At 50.9% G+C, this 13261-nt stretch overlaps 2 protein-coding genes across 6 annotated transcripts in view; one reads left to right on the top strand and one right to left on the bottom strand.

Annotated features, from left to right (window-relative positions):
- Nucleotides 1–8639, top strand: part of LOC104030713 (RNA-binding protein 44) — a 43831-nt gene extending 35192 nt beyond the window's left edge. Inside the window, exon 16 of the mRNA XM_075711186.1 lies at nucleotides 8384–8639. Within this exon, the coding sequence (XP_075567301.1) occupies nucleotides 8384–8639 (256 nt within the window). The remainder of the gene's footprint in view (nucleotides 1–8383) is intronic.
- Nucleotides 8640–11161: 2522 nt separating this feature from the next.
- UBE2F (ubiquitin conjugating enzyme E2 F (putative)) overlaps nucleotides 11162–13261 on the bottom strand; it is an 84920-nt gene continuing 82820 nt past the window's right edge. For 3 of the 5 annotated variants that reach the window (XM_075710421.1, XM_075710423.1, XM_075710422.1), the window contains one exon: nucleotides 12997–13029. Coding sequence is in view for 1 of the 5 variants with exons in the window: in XM_075710424.1 (XP_075566539.1) it covers nucleotides 12979–13029 (51 nt within the window). In the remaining 4 variants the exon portion in view is untranslated. Of the gene's footprint in view, nucleotides 13030–13261 lie in introns of all 5 variants that reach the window. The other 2 variants (XM_075710424.1, XR_012831050.1) reach the window with 2 other exon arrangements.

The raw sequence follows: 13261 nt of genomic DNA, 5'->3' as shown, positions 1-13261 counted from the left end.
ACGTCCAGAGGTCCTCTCCAACCTCACCATTCTGTGATTAAATGGGCTTTCAAGGAGCCCAACCTAAGCGGTGTTTGGAAATCAGGATGGTGGTCTTGCTCCATACAGTTATGTGTGTATGAAGAAACCACACACCCCGGTGGCAGAGCTTGAACAGGAGAAGACCACTTTTCTCACTGTCTGCTACATGCTGGGATTCAGTGTGTTAATAAGGCAGTAGATTGGGATCCCCGTCATGGCTCCATTACCTCTTCTGGCGACTTGCTGCTTGATGGACATATTTTCCATGACATTTTTCTTTTTTCTTAGCACTCAGGTTCTCCAGACAGTCCAAAATGCCCTAACTCAGCTTGAAAAACCCACAATCCACTGAGATGCTCTCAGACCCTATGAGAAAATCCCAGGCTGTCCCACTGGACCTGCTGGCTCGCCCGCTACTTCCAAAAGTTGCGTGTTGATTTTTCTTAGCAACTAGAGGGAGAGGCTGGCATGGTACGGCATGGCAGTTTTCTGCTAAGCCTCCTGTTTGTAATCAGTGTCAGGGAATTAGCGGTGATTTATGACTTAGGAGAACTGGAGATGCAGTCCGCTTTGCTGGTGGAGCGCTCGGCGACATCCTTCGGGGGGATAATGAGGCTGATAAGGGAACCCTACTTAATGCAGCAGCCTCAGGGAGAGCAGGGATGTTGCATATGGGGAACATGCTTCTCTGTAGGGTTTTTTTTTCTTTTTGGGCATTTCTTTTGGTTTTTTTTTTTATTGCAAACCACCTAAACAATGCTCTCTTTGGATTAGCTCTTCCCTATTTATAATCAACAGAGCTGAGTTTTTTGGTACTGCCATGGTGTAAATCATTCTCCTGGTGAGATGGTTTTGATTAAAGTTGCAAAGTCTGGTCAGGGGTGTCTGTGTATTGGCGTGAGGGCCTGAAAAGAGAAAATAAAAACCTGTTTTCCACTCTGAGCTGGCTTTCTACGTTGTACAGCGTTGTTGTGCCGTGGCCTTTCTCCAGGAAAACAAAGTGGCGGACAAAAATGAGCTCTTGTGACACAGGGCGGGGATTGAGGTCAGTTGGAAATGGCGAGCAGATGTTGCCATATGCCATGAGTGTTTTGCACAAAAAATTAGAGTTTTTGCAAGATTTTGGTTGATTTCCTGCTTCATGCCCCTTTCTTCTGTGCTGCATTAAAATCTCTATATGTGTGTGTGTAAACATAGAGAGAGTGAGCGCGCTTTTGAAAAGGACAGCTTTGGTTTTCCTTCCCCTTTATTGGTGACAAAATGGAGGGGAAGAAAAGAGAGTGGAAAGACTATGGGAGGTTTTGTGGTTCTGAGAAACCTCATCTGGTCCTCACAAATATCCAGGGCTGCTGCCATTGCTCCAGACCCTGGCCACCATAGGGGTCTCTGCGGGACCTGTCCCCCTCTGTCAACACCTTTGGAGGCAGCATCCAGCTGTGGTCCAGATGTGGTGAGTGGCAGGAGAAGGGGATAACCACCTCCCTGGGTCTCCCGGCTGTGCTGGGGGTGCACTCCCACCCCTGCAGCCATCCCAGCAGAGCTGTCCCCAACCCGGGCTGTCCCCGTGCAGGGGCTGAGTGTGTCCCAGGGGCAGGGCTTTGCTTTTGGTCCTGGCTCGGTGCTATCTGCAAGCCTGATGAGATGCAATCCATCTCCTCCTCCAGGCCTTTAGCGAAGCCATTGCACAGGAAGCGGAGGTGTATAAAGAGCTTGTTCTTTATCTCCAACATTCTGATTTTCTTCTAAACAGCTGCTGCTAAACTTGTTATCCTTGAGGCACTTGGAGGAAATGTTGATAAACTTGCAGTGTTTAATTTGATTGCGTGAGTCCATTTGCTCCGTGCAAACACAAGGCTTGGGTTATTTAAGAGATGACATTCCTCTGATCCTTCTGTGCCCTCAGGACGCTGGAAGAATCACGTAGCAATAGCTCAGCCTCTGCTGTAAATAAGCTGCTCTGCAAGGATATGGGTTTTGGGTGGCCACCTTGCTCAACACCCCTGCTCCCTGGGTGTGCATAGGATTCATCATCCCCTTTTAGCAGAAAAAGTACTGTTAGGAGACGTCCCAGCAGGAGTGGGCAGGGGGTGGCATAGGCTGGCAGGTCGCCCCTCTGGCTTTAGAGGAAAGGACTTGACTTCCACCAGGTGTGAGACGAAGAAATGGAAATAAACCACCTCCCTAGAGCCTTGTCTCCTTTCCATATCTTCCCCCAAACCGAGGAATTTGATGCTTGAAACCTGTCCAAAACGAGAATGAGAAATATTTGAAGTTTTTGCCTCTGACAGGTCCTGTATCATCAGCAGCATCGGTTTTGGACCTGTGATTTCTTGCATACAGCATTTAGCAGAGAAATGCCAGTTAGGCCCATCATTTACTGCTCAATTGAGAATGACATGATGGGAACATCTGGATAAATGAGTTGTCTCAGCAGAGTTTGTAATTGTGGTTTAATGGTCCTATTTAGAGGCTGCAGATTATCCTCTCTTCTTACCCTCAGAAGTATTAACTGAGCTCCTGCATTGCTGGTACTGATGAGTTCAGATGTAACAGAGGAGTCTCTTTGGGCCAGGAGTGTTTGCTGAGGTTGGGCTTGGACCATGTGAACAAGCACCAACTCGCTGTGGTTTGTCCAACACTGCTGAGCTCTGCTGGCTTTCTCAGCTGTGCTTATTTGGGGAAAGTTGATGGTTTTTGATATGCAAAATCATGTACCGGGGAACTTGTGTGAGCCGTTACACGCTTCAGGAATGGGATGCCGGGTGGTTTTAATAAAAAGTTCCAGAAGTTGGCCCTGAATGCTGTCTCCTGGGAAGGGAGGAGGACTGCTCTGAGAGGTGTTTTCCCTTGGGTCGTCTGGTTTCCTTCCCTCTCTTCCTCCCCAAAGGCCAAGTGATCCGGGGTGGCCTCGGATGCTCCTGCTGGAGCTGCGCGTGCTGGTGCCTGCTGGGTCAGCTGCCCACCTGCCTGCTCACGTGCTGCAAGCTGGCCTCAGCCCCTCCGTGGTCTTGCCCCGTGGATCCCTGGCCTGAGAGCAATTTAGACGAAGCACCCCGGTGCTGTTTTCCAGGGCTTGCAGCCACCCTGTTATTTAAAGTTGGAGCTGTATCATGGTCTCCTCTGCTTCACAGTGATGGCCGAGCTGCTTTGACCGGGAGCTCAGCTGTGCGTTACCAATTATCCTGAAGATCAATTTGGCTATTTTGATTCCAGGTCCAGGTTCATCGGCGCAGCGACTGAGCCAGGGGATTAGCTGTGGTCTCCCTTGGGGCAGCTATTTTGGGGAGGCAGAGTGCTGCAGGGAGAGCCGGAGCTGCTAGAGGGGTCAGGCTGCCGGCCGCTCACCCACAAATGCATCAGCAGGAGCTGATGACTTGTAGATACTTTTCCTGCATGGTTTTAGCTCGCCAGTGGGCTGTGGCTGGGGTACGGCTTGGCACGGCAGTTTTGGCACAGTGTTGGTGCATTGGGCAGCAGTGAGCAGGACGGGAGGATGCTCGCTGTGCTGAGCAGTGCTGCAGCTGCGGGTGTCACTCCAGCTGAGCCAGGCGCCTTCATCCCAAATATATCCGCCCTGTGGCATGCCTAAAAATCTCCAGGGAATGCTTTCCCGTCGCCGTGGGCATCTTGTGGGGAAGGAGCTCACCGGCGTGGGGTTTCGCCTGCCAGTCTGACAGCTGCAGCTGGGTCCAGAAATGTGCCGATGCTGCCGGATCCCGGCACGCCTGGTACCCTGCCCTGCTCCTAGCCCCGCTGCGGGGCTGCTCTCACAGCTGTGAATACACTCACAGTGTGTCTTCAGGTTATTTATCCATTATCTTATAGACAACAGATTGACCCATTGTCCTATTATCTCAATATCTACTTACTTACCTTCAGGTTGCCAGATCCTTTCTGGATACCCCTTTATCACGTCTCCAGGCTCCTCCTGGAACCTTGCAGAGGAAGAAATCAATTTTTGCTTTTAATTTACAAAGCAAAAGGAAAGCCTTGTGGTATTTTTTTTTTCCCTTCTGAAGCTAGGGATTTGGGAAGGATAGGAAAAAATCCTGATACTCGTGGCAAAAGGGAGAACTGGCAATTCTGTGAACCCTAACTGGTATCTGTAGCGTAACACCGTCCACACCAAGGTGCTGGCAAGGAGTAAATGGCAGATCAAATTCCAGTCTCAGTTGCAGTGGTAAAAAACCCAGAGGCATTGCTTAGGATTTACAGCGGTGTAAGCATTCGGATCCCGTCAAACAATAAATCAGTCCTCGATTGCTTCCCACCAGCGACCCAGCCCCATCCCCGTCCTGCCCGCAGGCGTTTGTCCCCACGTTGTCCCCTTGCTGCTCCACCTCCTCCTGCCACAGCATCCTTTAAACTCAAACCATTTCCATGGCAACGAGAAAAACAGTTTTAATTGCAGTTCACATTGGGTAGGGGGAAAAAATATTTAGAACTAAGCAAAGCCGTTACTTTTCAGGGCAGGCTGCCTGTCTCCCTGCCCTCAGCCTGTGGTGGTGGGATGGCTTAGGAAAACATGCCGTGTTCCTGGTGCTGTCCTACATCAGCTCAATAATCACAATTTTTTAATCTTTTTTTTACTAATTAAAGCTAGTCTTTTAAGGCATTTTTAAGGATTTTAAATTAAGATGCTGGTATTTAAGGCAAAACCGAGGGAGAGGAGAGGGGCAGGAGGAGGTGGCATGGGTGCAGACCACTTCTTCTTTCCCTCTGCCCCATGTCTGGTGGTCTCTGGGGACACGCTGACCATCATGGGGAGCTAAGGATGCCCTCCATGCTCAGCACTTCTCCAGCTGCAGGCATCCATCCATCCCCCATCTTGGGCAGGCGAGCCCCCGAGAGCTGCTGGTCCCAGGGGAGCCCTCACTGGTCTGTGGGTGATTTTTTTGGCACCAGGAAAGATCCCAGAGAAGTCCAAGCCCAGTTGGGAAAAGGGAGCATGACTTGGGGACGCTTCTCCTTGAAGCCGCTGAGTTCTCCTCGGGATTGGGGAAAGCAGGACCAGCCCATCGTGGAGCTTACGGGAAGCCCAGCCAGGAATCTGCCCGGTGGTTAATCCCCCCACTTTCAGGAATGGCCATAAGGCCCTGCTCAGCTGGTTTTAGAGGGCAGCCAGCCCCTGGTCTGCGGGGCGAGGGAGGAGAGGATGCAGGGCACGGGTATTTCTCTGCACACTCCACCTCGGGTCCGATTTGGGGGTTGGTGGTGTTCAGGTCCTCCCCCAAAAAATTGTCTGGGTGTTTTGCCAGGCATTGCAATCCCCAGACATCCCTGATGCCGCCAACTTGGGTTTCTGTCCTCATCATCATCTCCAGGGTGGTCCCAGCTGCACGCTGGGGGCTCCCTAAACACCCGGCCCCTCTCTTCCCCCTGCCGCCTGCCCTGGCAGCAGGTGACAGCCTGAGCCCTGCCACGTCCAGGGCCGCGGCGGCAGAGCTGGTGGCATGCCGTGCCGCTCTATTTCTGCAGCTGCGTTGGTCACTGGTGTCACGTTTTTGCTTCAGCTGCAGCAGCAGCAGGGTCCCTCCCTGGGCTGTAGCCGGCAGCAGCACCCTGACCCCAGCACCGTCCCCAGCACAATGGGGCACGGTGTGTGGTCCTCTGTAGCATGGGACATGGGGCTGAGATGTGGCTTTCTCCTGCTTGTAAGGATATCATCTTTTCCAACCTAAACGATTCTATGATTCTATCTCTGGAGGCTTTGTTTTGGAAGATTTGTGCACTCTACCTTCGCTCCAAAGAGAGTTTTCACTCTGTGACTGAGGATTACACCTGTTTCTGGACACCAGAAATAGCGTGATCATCCCTGCGGCTCCTGGAGCTCGGCTCAGCTTTGTCTGGCTGAGCATGGCGGGGGGCGGGTGCCGCCCTCCTGGGCCGTGGGGTGGGAGGTGGGTGGCAAGGGGAGGGCAGAGCAGTTGTACTGGGCAGCAAAACAACCCCCCCAGGAGGTTTCACCATCAGCATGGGCTGAATTCCCCAGCGGGACCACGCTGGCATGGTGCTAACATAATGCCATGGTGCTAACATGCCATAATGTCTCTGCTTGCGGGGAGAGAGACCCAGATACCGCTTTGGAGATACAATGGGACCAACATTCGCTGCGGCTGTGACAGGGAAGCGCACGCTCAGCCCTGGGCATCAGCACTGCTGCTCTCCAGCGGGATTGTGATCCCTTCTGACAAGGCATCACAGGCAGCAGCCTGGGTCCGACCGCACTGGTCTATCCATATCCCAGCACATGGATCCCTTTGGTAGCCCTCTACGGTAGCTGGTGGTGCAGCCGTAATGAGAAGGTCCTCCATGCCACGTGTCTTGGTGCTTTGCACATGAGGGCAGAAGATGGACGGAGTCCCGCAGGACCGTTCTCCGAACACCGCGAGGCATGGCAGATCAGGACCTGTGCAGCTGGCGGGGATGGACTTGGCTGGTGGTTGGCAGCTCACGTCTATGGATGGCCAAGGGTCTGTGAGATAAAGTGAAAGATATTAAAGCACTTGGCTACAGCTGAGATTTCAACTTTGCTTTTTGTTGGCTGTTCATAATAAGTGCTTGGTGTAAGCAAAGGGCAGAAAATCACCTCTTGAAGAGCAGCCAGACTTGCTTCCCCTTGGCCAAGAGCTCAGCAGCCCTCGTTGTCACTTCTACACTTCTAGCTGTTGCTGAAAATGTTGTCTTTTCCCTCCAGGCCCCTCCTGCTCACTCCCCGCTGGGCTCTGGGGGTGCGCGTGGCCAGGGGGTGGCAGCGCCCGCGGTGCCACCCTGCTCCTGCTGAGGACGTGCTGCCCTGCTGAGGACACAATCCCATCCAGAGCAGGGTTGCTATAACGAAGACATGGGATGTGAAAATAAAAGGGACAAGAGACTTAGGGTAGCTTAAGCCACAGCTGCAGAGCGCCCATCAGGATGGCAGGCCCTCCTTCCATGCCCGGACAGGTGGTCGTAGCCCCACGGCCGCCTCCTCGCCCTCCTGCGCTGCTCGCAGGGCTGTAGCCGCTCGGCTCCTCTGCTCGGGTCCATCCTCTCCCCAGCCAGCGCGCGTGGAGCTGGCTGAGCTCTGAACTATGGATGCTGCCCAAGTGCAAAGTGTAATTACAATTTAGCCTTTCATTTGCTGACACCATTTGCTTTGGTTACTTGCACATTTTCACATATGATGATAGGAGCAGCTATTTATCAGTACGAAAGTGTGGCCGGAGCCAAGGAAGGGCTAAGCCAGCTGTTGTACGGCCCTTCAGTTTTAAAAATAGCTTTTATTCACTTCTCTGTTAACTCTTTCCCTTTGGTTCCTGAAGATGCTTTAGCTCCCGAGAGCTGCTAAGGCTGATGATGAATGGGAAATGGTAATTTTGCACATTGGGATACTGAGCAGAAGCTGCTTTTAGTAGCTCCAGGCACCTCATTAATTAAATCACCGGACTCCGCAGGGCATCCCTCTGGTGCTGCTGTGTGCCGATGGGCAAAGCAAAGCAACCACCGCCTGCCCGAAAACCCAGCTCATGAGATGCAGAGGCTGCAGCGCGTAGCTGGGAAGCTGCTTGTAAAATCCTTCTTCCCCAGGCGGGTTTTTAATTGGCTAGCTGTGTTTTGGTTAGCTCTGCTTCTCTAGGATTAGATGTGAGTAACTGGGATTGGGAAAAAAAATTATATATGCGTTTTTTTTTTCTTTTTTTTTTTTTTAATGCATAGCCAATTTTAAAGCACATAGGATTTGACACCCATGGTAATACCTGTCCTTCCAGAGAGTGGCTGGTTGCACCAGTGCAAGGGCTGTCCTCTCTCTGTGGTGCCTCTTGCTCAGGGCTGTTCCTTGTTTTCTAAATATTTGGGGTGGGGGGGAATGACACACAACCCAACCCTCAAAAAATGGACTTGCTGGCCTTGGAGGGGTGGGATGGGTCATGGTCCTGTGGACCTGCAAAGTAGGGTACTACAGAGAGAGATGAGCTTCAAAAGCATGCCCTTGGTTCATATGCAAAGCCCTCCATTTTTAGGCAATTAAAAGGAGAATATAAGTAGTATGCTTCTAGTCATTTCCCTCTGTAAATGAAAACTTCTGCTTTTGGCTGTGAGTGAGCACTTAAAGTGTGCTCAAAGTGGCAAAACTTGATGGGAATTTAAAAAAAACCCACATGTATATTTTTATACCTGTCTACCTACAATCTCAAAAAAACCCCCACGCTAAAAATTTCACACAACTCAGATAATAATCTACAATACAATCTCAAGCAACACGTATGCACATGTATAATAGAAAGTATATTTTATACCATATGGGGCGGGGAGGCGGCATGCCCATGGCTGGGTGCTGGTCCCTGATGCCACCCCCCCCATGCCCATGTCTGTGTTGCAGCACCTACGGAGAGCTGACGAACTGCACGGCGCTGATCGCCGAGAGGCTCGACTGCTACTGGCCCAACCGGCTGGTGGACGAGTTCTTCGTGGCCGTCCACAAGCAGTACTTCAGGAACTGCTCCCCCTCCGGCCGGGCGCTACACGACCCCCCCAATGGCATCCTCTGCCCCTTCATCCTGCTGCCCGTCCTCGTCACCCTGCTGATGACTGCGCTGGTGGTGTGGAGGAGCAAACGCAGCGAGGGCATCGTGTAGGGACGCCGTGCCACCGGTGCAGGGGCACCCACCCCGAAAGCACCCATTGCTTTGCGAAGACCCTGGCAGAGGAGCATCCTGGGGGGTACCAAGTCCGGGAGGCAGAGACGGTAACGCCACCGCTCCTCCCTCGCCAGTACCCTCCGCACCGTGCACATGCCGCTCGCCCAGCAGTTTCCAAATAAATCCATCATTTAAGACTCGGTGGTTTGGCGATAACGGGGTGTCGGTGGCTGGCAAGGCTGCCGCAGGCTGCCCCAGCAGCAGGGAGCCCTTTCGGGGTACCAGGGAGCATGGCTCACCTCGGGCATCGGCACTGCCGCATCCTTCCCACCTGCTTCCCTCCCGGCACCCAACAGCATCACGTTTTGCTGGAAGAGGAACATTTTTTAAAAAATAAGAAAAAGGCGGAGGGGGAGGGGGGTGTGGTTTGAAATCCCGCCGGCCCCGCGGTGCTGGCACGGCGTCGGGAGGTGCCGGTGGGCGTAACTGCAAGGTCGGCGGGTCTGGGTGCAATCCCGGGTTATGAAACTGTCACGGCTTTCTCTTTTTGTCTTTTTTTTTTTTTTTCACACCAGGAAAGGCATCTCCTCCCCCGGCCCCCAGCACGAGGCCGAGGCCCGCATGGGGTGGGTTTTACCTGGGAGGTGGGGAGCAATGGGTGACATTCGGCAGCGGGAGCTGGTGGCACGGGTGGTGGCCTTGGCGGTACCCTGGGCTAATGAGCAACGGGAATAAGGTGCTTTTCCAACCTAAATAAATACATAAATAAGCCAGGTGCCCGTCTCTGGTGTGAATCCTTGGCACTCGCCCCCTCCGTGAAAGCAGGGGTCCCGGTGGGTTGAGGGGACCCCCCGGATGCCTCCCTCACTGCCCTGAAGGAGCCTCTGTGATTCCGGAGCCCCCCCGGTATTGTTGACCCCCACCCCATGGGCACCCTTTGGGGTGGCATGGGGGGCCCTGGGGGTGGATTGGGAGGGCTGGCTGAGTGGGGTTTGCCCCTGCGAGGCAGCAGAGTCCTTGGGAGGGTCCCTAGGGGCCCTGGGTGGGTGCGCAGGTCAGGGGCCCGCCCCTGCGGCAGGGGCCAGGAGTGGGGTGGGTCCCTGGAGGGGGGGGGGACTGGGCAGCATCTGGGATGAGGCGGGGGCCCCCGACCCCAGCGCTGGTCTCTGCTGTCCCCCACAGCTCCAGACCCCTCCAGATCCCCTTCAGGGCCTTGCTAGCTCCCGGAGGGGTCCCCCAGGGAGACCCAGCTGCTGTCCCCTCCTTGGCCTTCATGTTTCAAAACAAAACCGCAAAACTGCACCTGCCGGGCAGCAGGATGCCCAGCCCACCCCAGACTGCCCGGTCCCAACTCCTGTTCCTCTTTCAGGACACCGCAGCATATTTTTCCTTTGCCATTTGGGGCTTTTTTTTCAGGGGCAGTTGAACAATTAAGAAAAAAAATAAAATCAGCATTATTTGATGGGGAGCAGCCAGGGCTCTGGAGGCTATTGTCCCTGCAGCCAGGAAGAGTGGAAGAAGCTTTCTGGAAGATGGCTACCAGCCTAGGATAAAAACATGTTTAAAAAAAAACCCAAAAAACCAACCACCCAAGTAAAAAGCAGCAGGTTGTTCCAAAAGCTGCCCGCGAGTTACAACAGCCGATTCCTGCACAAGCACTGTTTGCTGATGAGCCTCCATCCACTGACCGGCCCCAAGGGAAGGTGACACTTTGGGGATGTGTGTATATATATAGGGATATATGCTTTCTGCCATCGCAGGGGATCCATGTGGGTGCAGGATGGTGGTGAGCTCCCCATGAGATTTCCATTGAAGTATTTTGGCCATGTGCAGTGAACCATGGTCCCCCAGGCACAACCGGCTTCATGCTTAGGCAGAAATCGAGGATGGCTGGAGTACAGATTAGTTGCATCTATACAAATATATATGTAAATATATATAAAAATACATATAAAATAAATATACATATATAAAACCAGCTCCTCATGTTCAGGAAAAATAAATCATTTATTTTGCTGGACTGTGAGCTGATGGGCTCTTCTAGGGTGAGGATAAGGTGTAACATTTTTTCCCCCATGTATTCTGGATGCAAAGAAACTGATGCTTCAGCCTTCCTGAACAGTATTTAACAGTATTCCAACTTGAATATTCTGTTCATCTCCTCTAGATAAGCAAAGACACACTGAAGGGATTATACAGCAGGATTATACAGGGGATTGCCTTTGATGGCTGCATCTCTAGCTCTGTGCTCACAGACGCTGCTGGCACCCCAAACCTGCTGCACGCTCTCCCGGCTCTCCGTAGCAGCACCCTGCATGTGCTCTGCCCTGGGCGCATCTGCAGTGGCTTCCAGGCAAGAGTGGAGCGTGCTGAAGAATGAAAGGTGACAACAGTACCGCGGTGCCGCTACAGCAAGGAGCGCTCAGCTTCATTAAAGCAAACCGGTTCAGCATTTCCAGCTTGAAAATAACAGAATCCTTCTGATTCAATACACAAAAACTGGACACATTTTCCAACCTTTCTATTTTTGAGTGCTTTATTCCTTACCTTCCCTGATATTATTATTTTGGCAGCAAAGATCTCTCACCACAGTTGCCTGCTTAAAATAATATACCGATCGATGTTTCATTTTAGGTAGACACAGTGGCAATATTATGCGAAGATGAAGCTCACGATAAGGCTCTCCTCTTGCATGCCAATCTCTGCATTTCATTTCCCTGCTTTCCTAAGCCTCCAGTAATGCGTACAGGAGCCTGTGAAGCTGTAAGGGAAAAGGCACAGGGAAAACTTAACAAGCAAGGCTGCACCATGCTTAAAATTTGCAACCCAGCTCTGCCATGCTAATGATGGAGACAATTTTCGTTTCCTTCAGTGTCTGCAGAGGAAAGAATGAAGCATAATCATTCAGGGGGATAAAAAAACCCAACAGTCAATGCCCAACCATCACACACACACACACGCTTGCCCCGTATGAAACCACACAAACATTTATTTCTATGGTTTATCTATTTATAAAAGCTTGAATCGGTTCCATTGCACCTCCTCTGCGTGATCCCACAAGCGAAAGGCGTTTCGGTCTCTGAGGCTACGCCAAGGCCCCCCCGCTCGGCAGCCCCGGGCATCGCCTGGGTCGGCGGGTGAGCAGCAGGGAGCCCTGGCACACGACAGGCAGCAGACTTCGCACGGCATTTACTCTGAAGTGATTCCTGAGGTACATGCTCCTCTCTTCTGAAGGATTTCTGCTTGCACATACTATGTGTTTGATATACAGCTACTTACAGAAAAGGCAATTATAGCATCATATCCTTTCAAATTACCAAAAAAGCCAGGCGCGCACGAGTGTTTAAAAGAGGGTGCAGTGCATTATTATTCTCAGCTGCATTATTAGTCATTCACTTTCAGTGCAGAAGTTTGAAGAACACAGTTAGGTGTTCTCCAGGTAACAGTGCTTGAATTTACTTTCATCAGATCAAACAGTGTCTGATGCTCCCTCACCACATCCAGATTGGAAAGCCAAAGGCAGATTTCTTAAAAAAAACCAAAAAAATCTGCCTTGCATTAAATTTTCACAGAAATATATAATATATATAATATATATATAATTTTACTAATACTACACATTTACTTAAGTTATGGTTTAGCCTCTATTTAACTACTTCACACAATTAATAGAAACAAACAAACAAAAAAATTGTACCCCAAACAGGAGCTGAAAATTACAATGTAAAAATTCCAAACGTGTGACAAAAACGTACTTACATTAAATATCATCAAGAATTGCAATATCAGAAGTAGAATTTCATTTAGCACTTGCATTCTGGCAAGCTCTAAGCCTTAGCTGAATGACTCGTGGAAAAAGCTTGTATTGTTTCTGCTCATCAAAGGCAACAGTATTGTGATTTGGTTCACAGGAGACCATTTTATTGCCAACTTGAAGTGTTCCAAAAACACGCCACCTTTACTGTTTGTTTGTTTTTTTTTTCCTTCCCCCCTCCAAACTAGGCAAGAGTTTAAAAAAAGTGTAATTACAATTTCAATAGTGATTTCTTTTAACTTCTCAAGCATATCTCATCAACAGGATATACAGTACAGTTCAGAAGAGTAAACATTTTTAAAAGTAAGCAAACAACTTTTTCAACCAACATACACAATTTCTTGCTGTATTTATGCTGAACTCTCCTTTTAACATGGACAAGTTATGAAGTTAGTTTTCTTCTTCGGTACAACATGGACACAGGACTAGTACAATCCGGGCTGGTTTTGTTGTTGTTGTTGTTGTTGAAGTTAAGGACAACTCTAGTGTGGAAGCCATGGTCCTGCCATCCATCTCCCTTCATCATCTCGCATAGCGCTTAATGTAATCTTCAACTTTATTCCGAAAGTCCTCCTAGAGGAAAGCACAGTCAGAATTACGCCAAGCATGTCAGAGAGGGACTCACGTAGAACTACAGCGGTGGTGGATTCCCACATTAGCACCAGTAGGGTCAAATTTCCACCAAGTGAAAGGCCCACACTGCTCTCCCTGACACCCAGTACATGTTTCCGACACGGTGTACGAGAACTGGGGTGACCACTCGAGTCCTTGCAAGCAGATGTCCGTGCTCTGCCGGGGATCTCCT

This window comes from Pelecanus crispus, chromosome 5, assembly GCF_030463565.1.
Source record: "Pelecanus crispus isolate bPelCri1 chromosome 5, bPelCri1.pri, whole genome shotgun sequence".
NCBI lineage: Eukaryota > Metazoa > Chordata > Aves > Pelecaniformes > Pelecanidae > Pelecanus > Pelecanus crispus.
The sequence above is the reverse complement of the archived record's forward strand: the minus strand, read 5'-3'. Positions and strand labels throughout refer to the sequence as shown.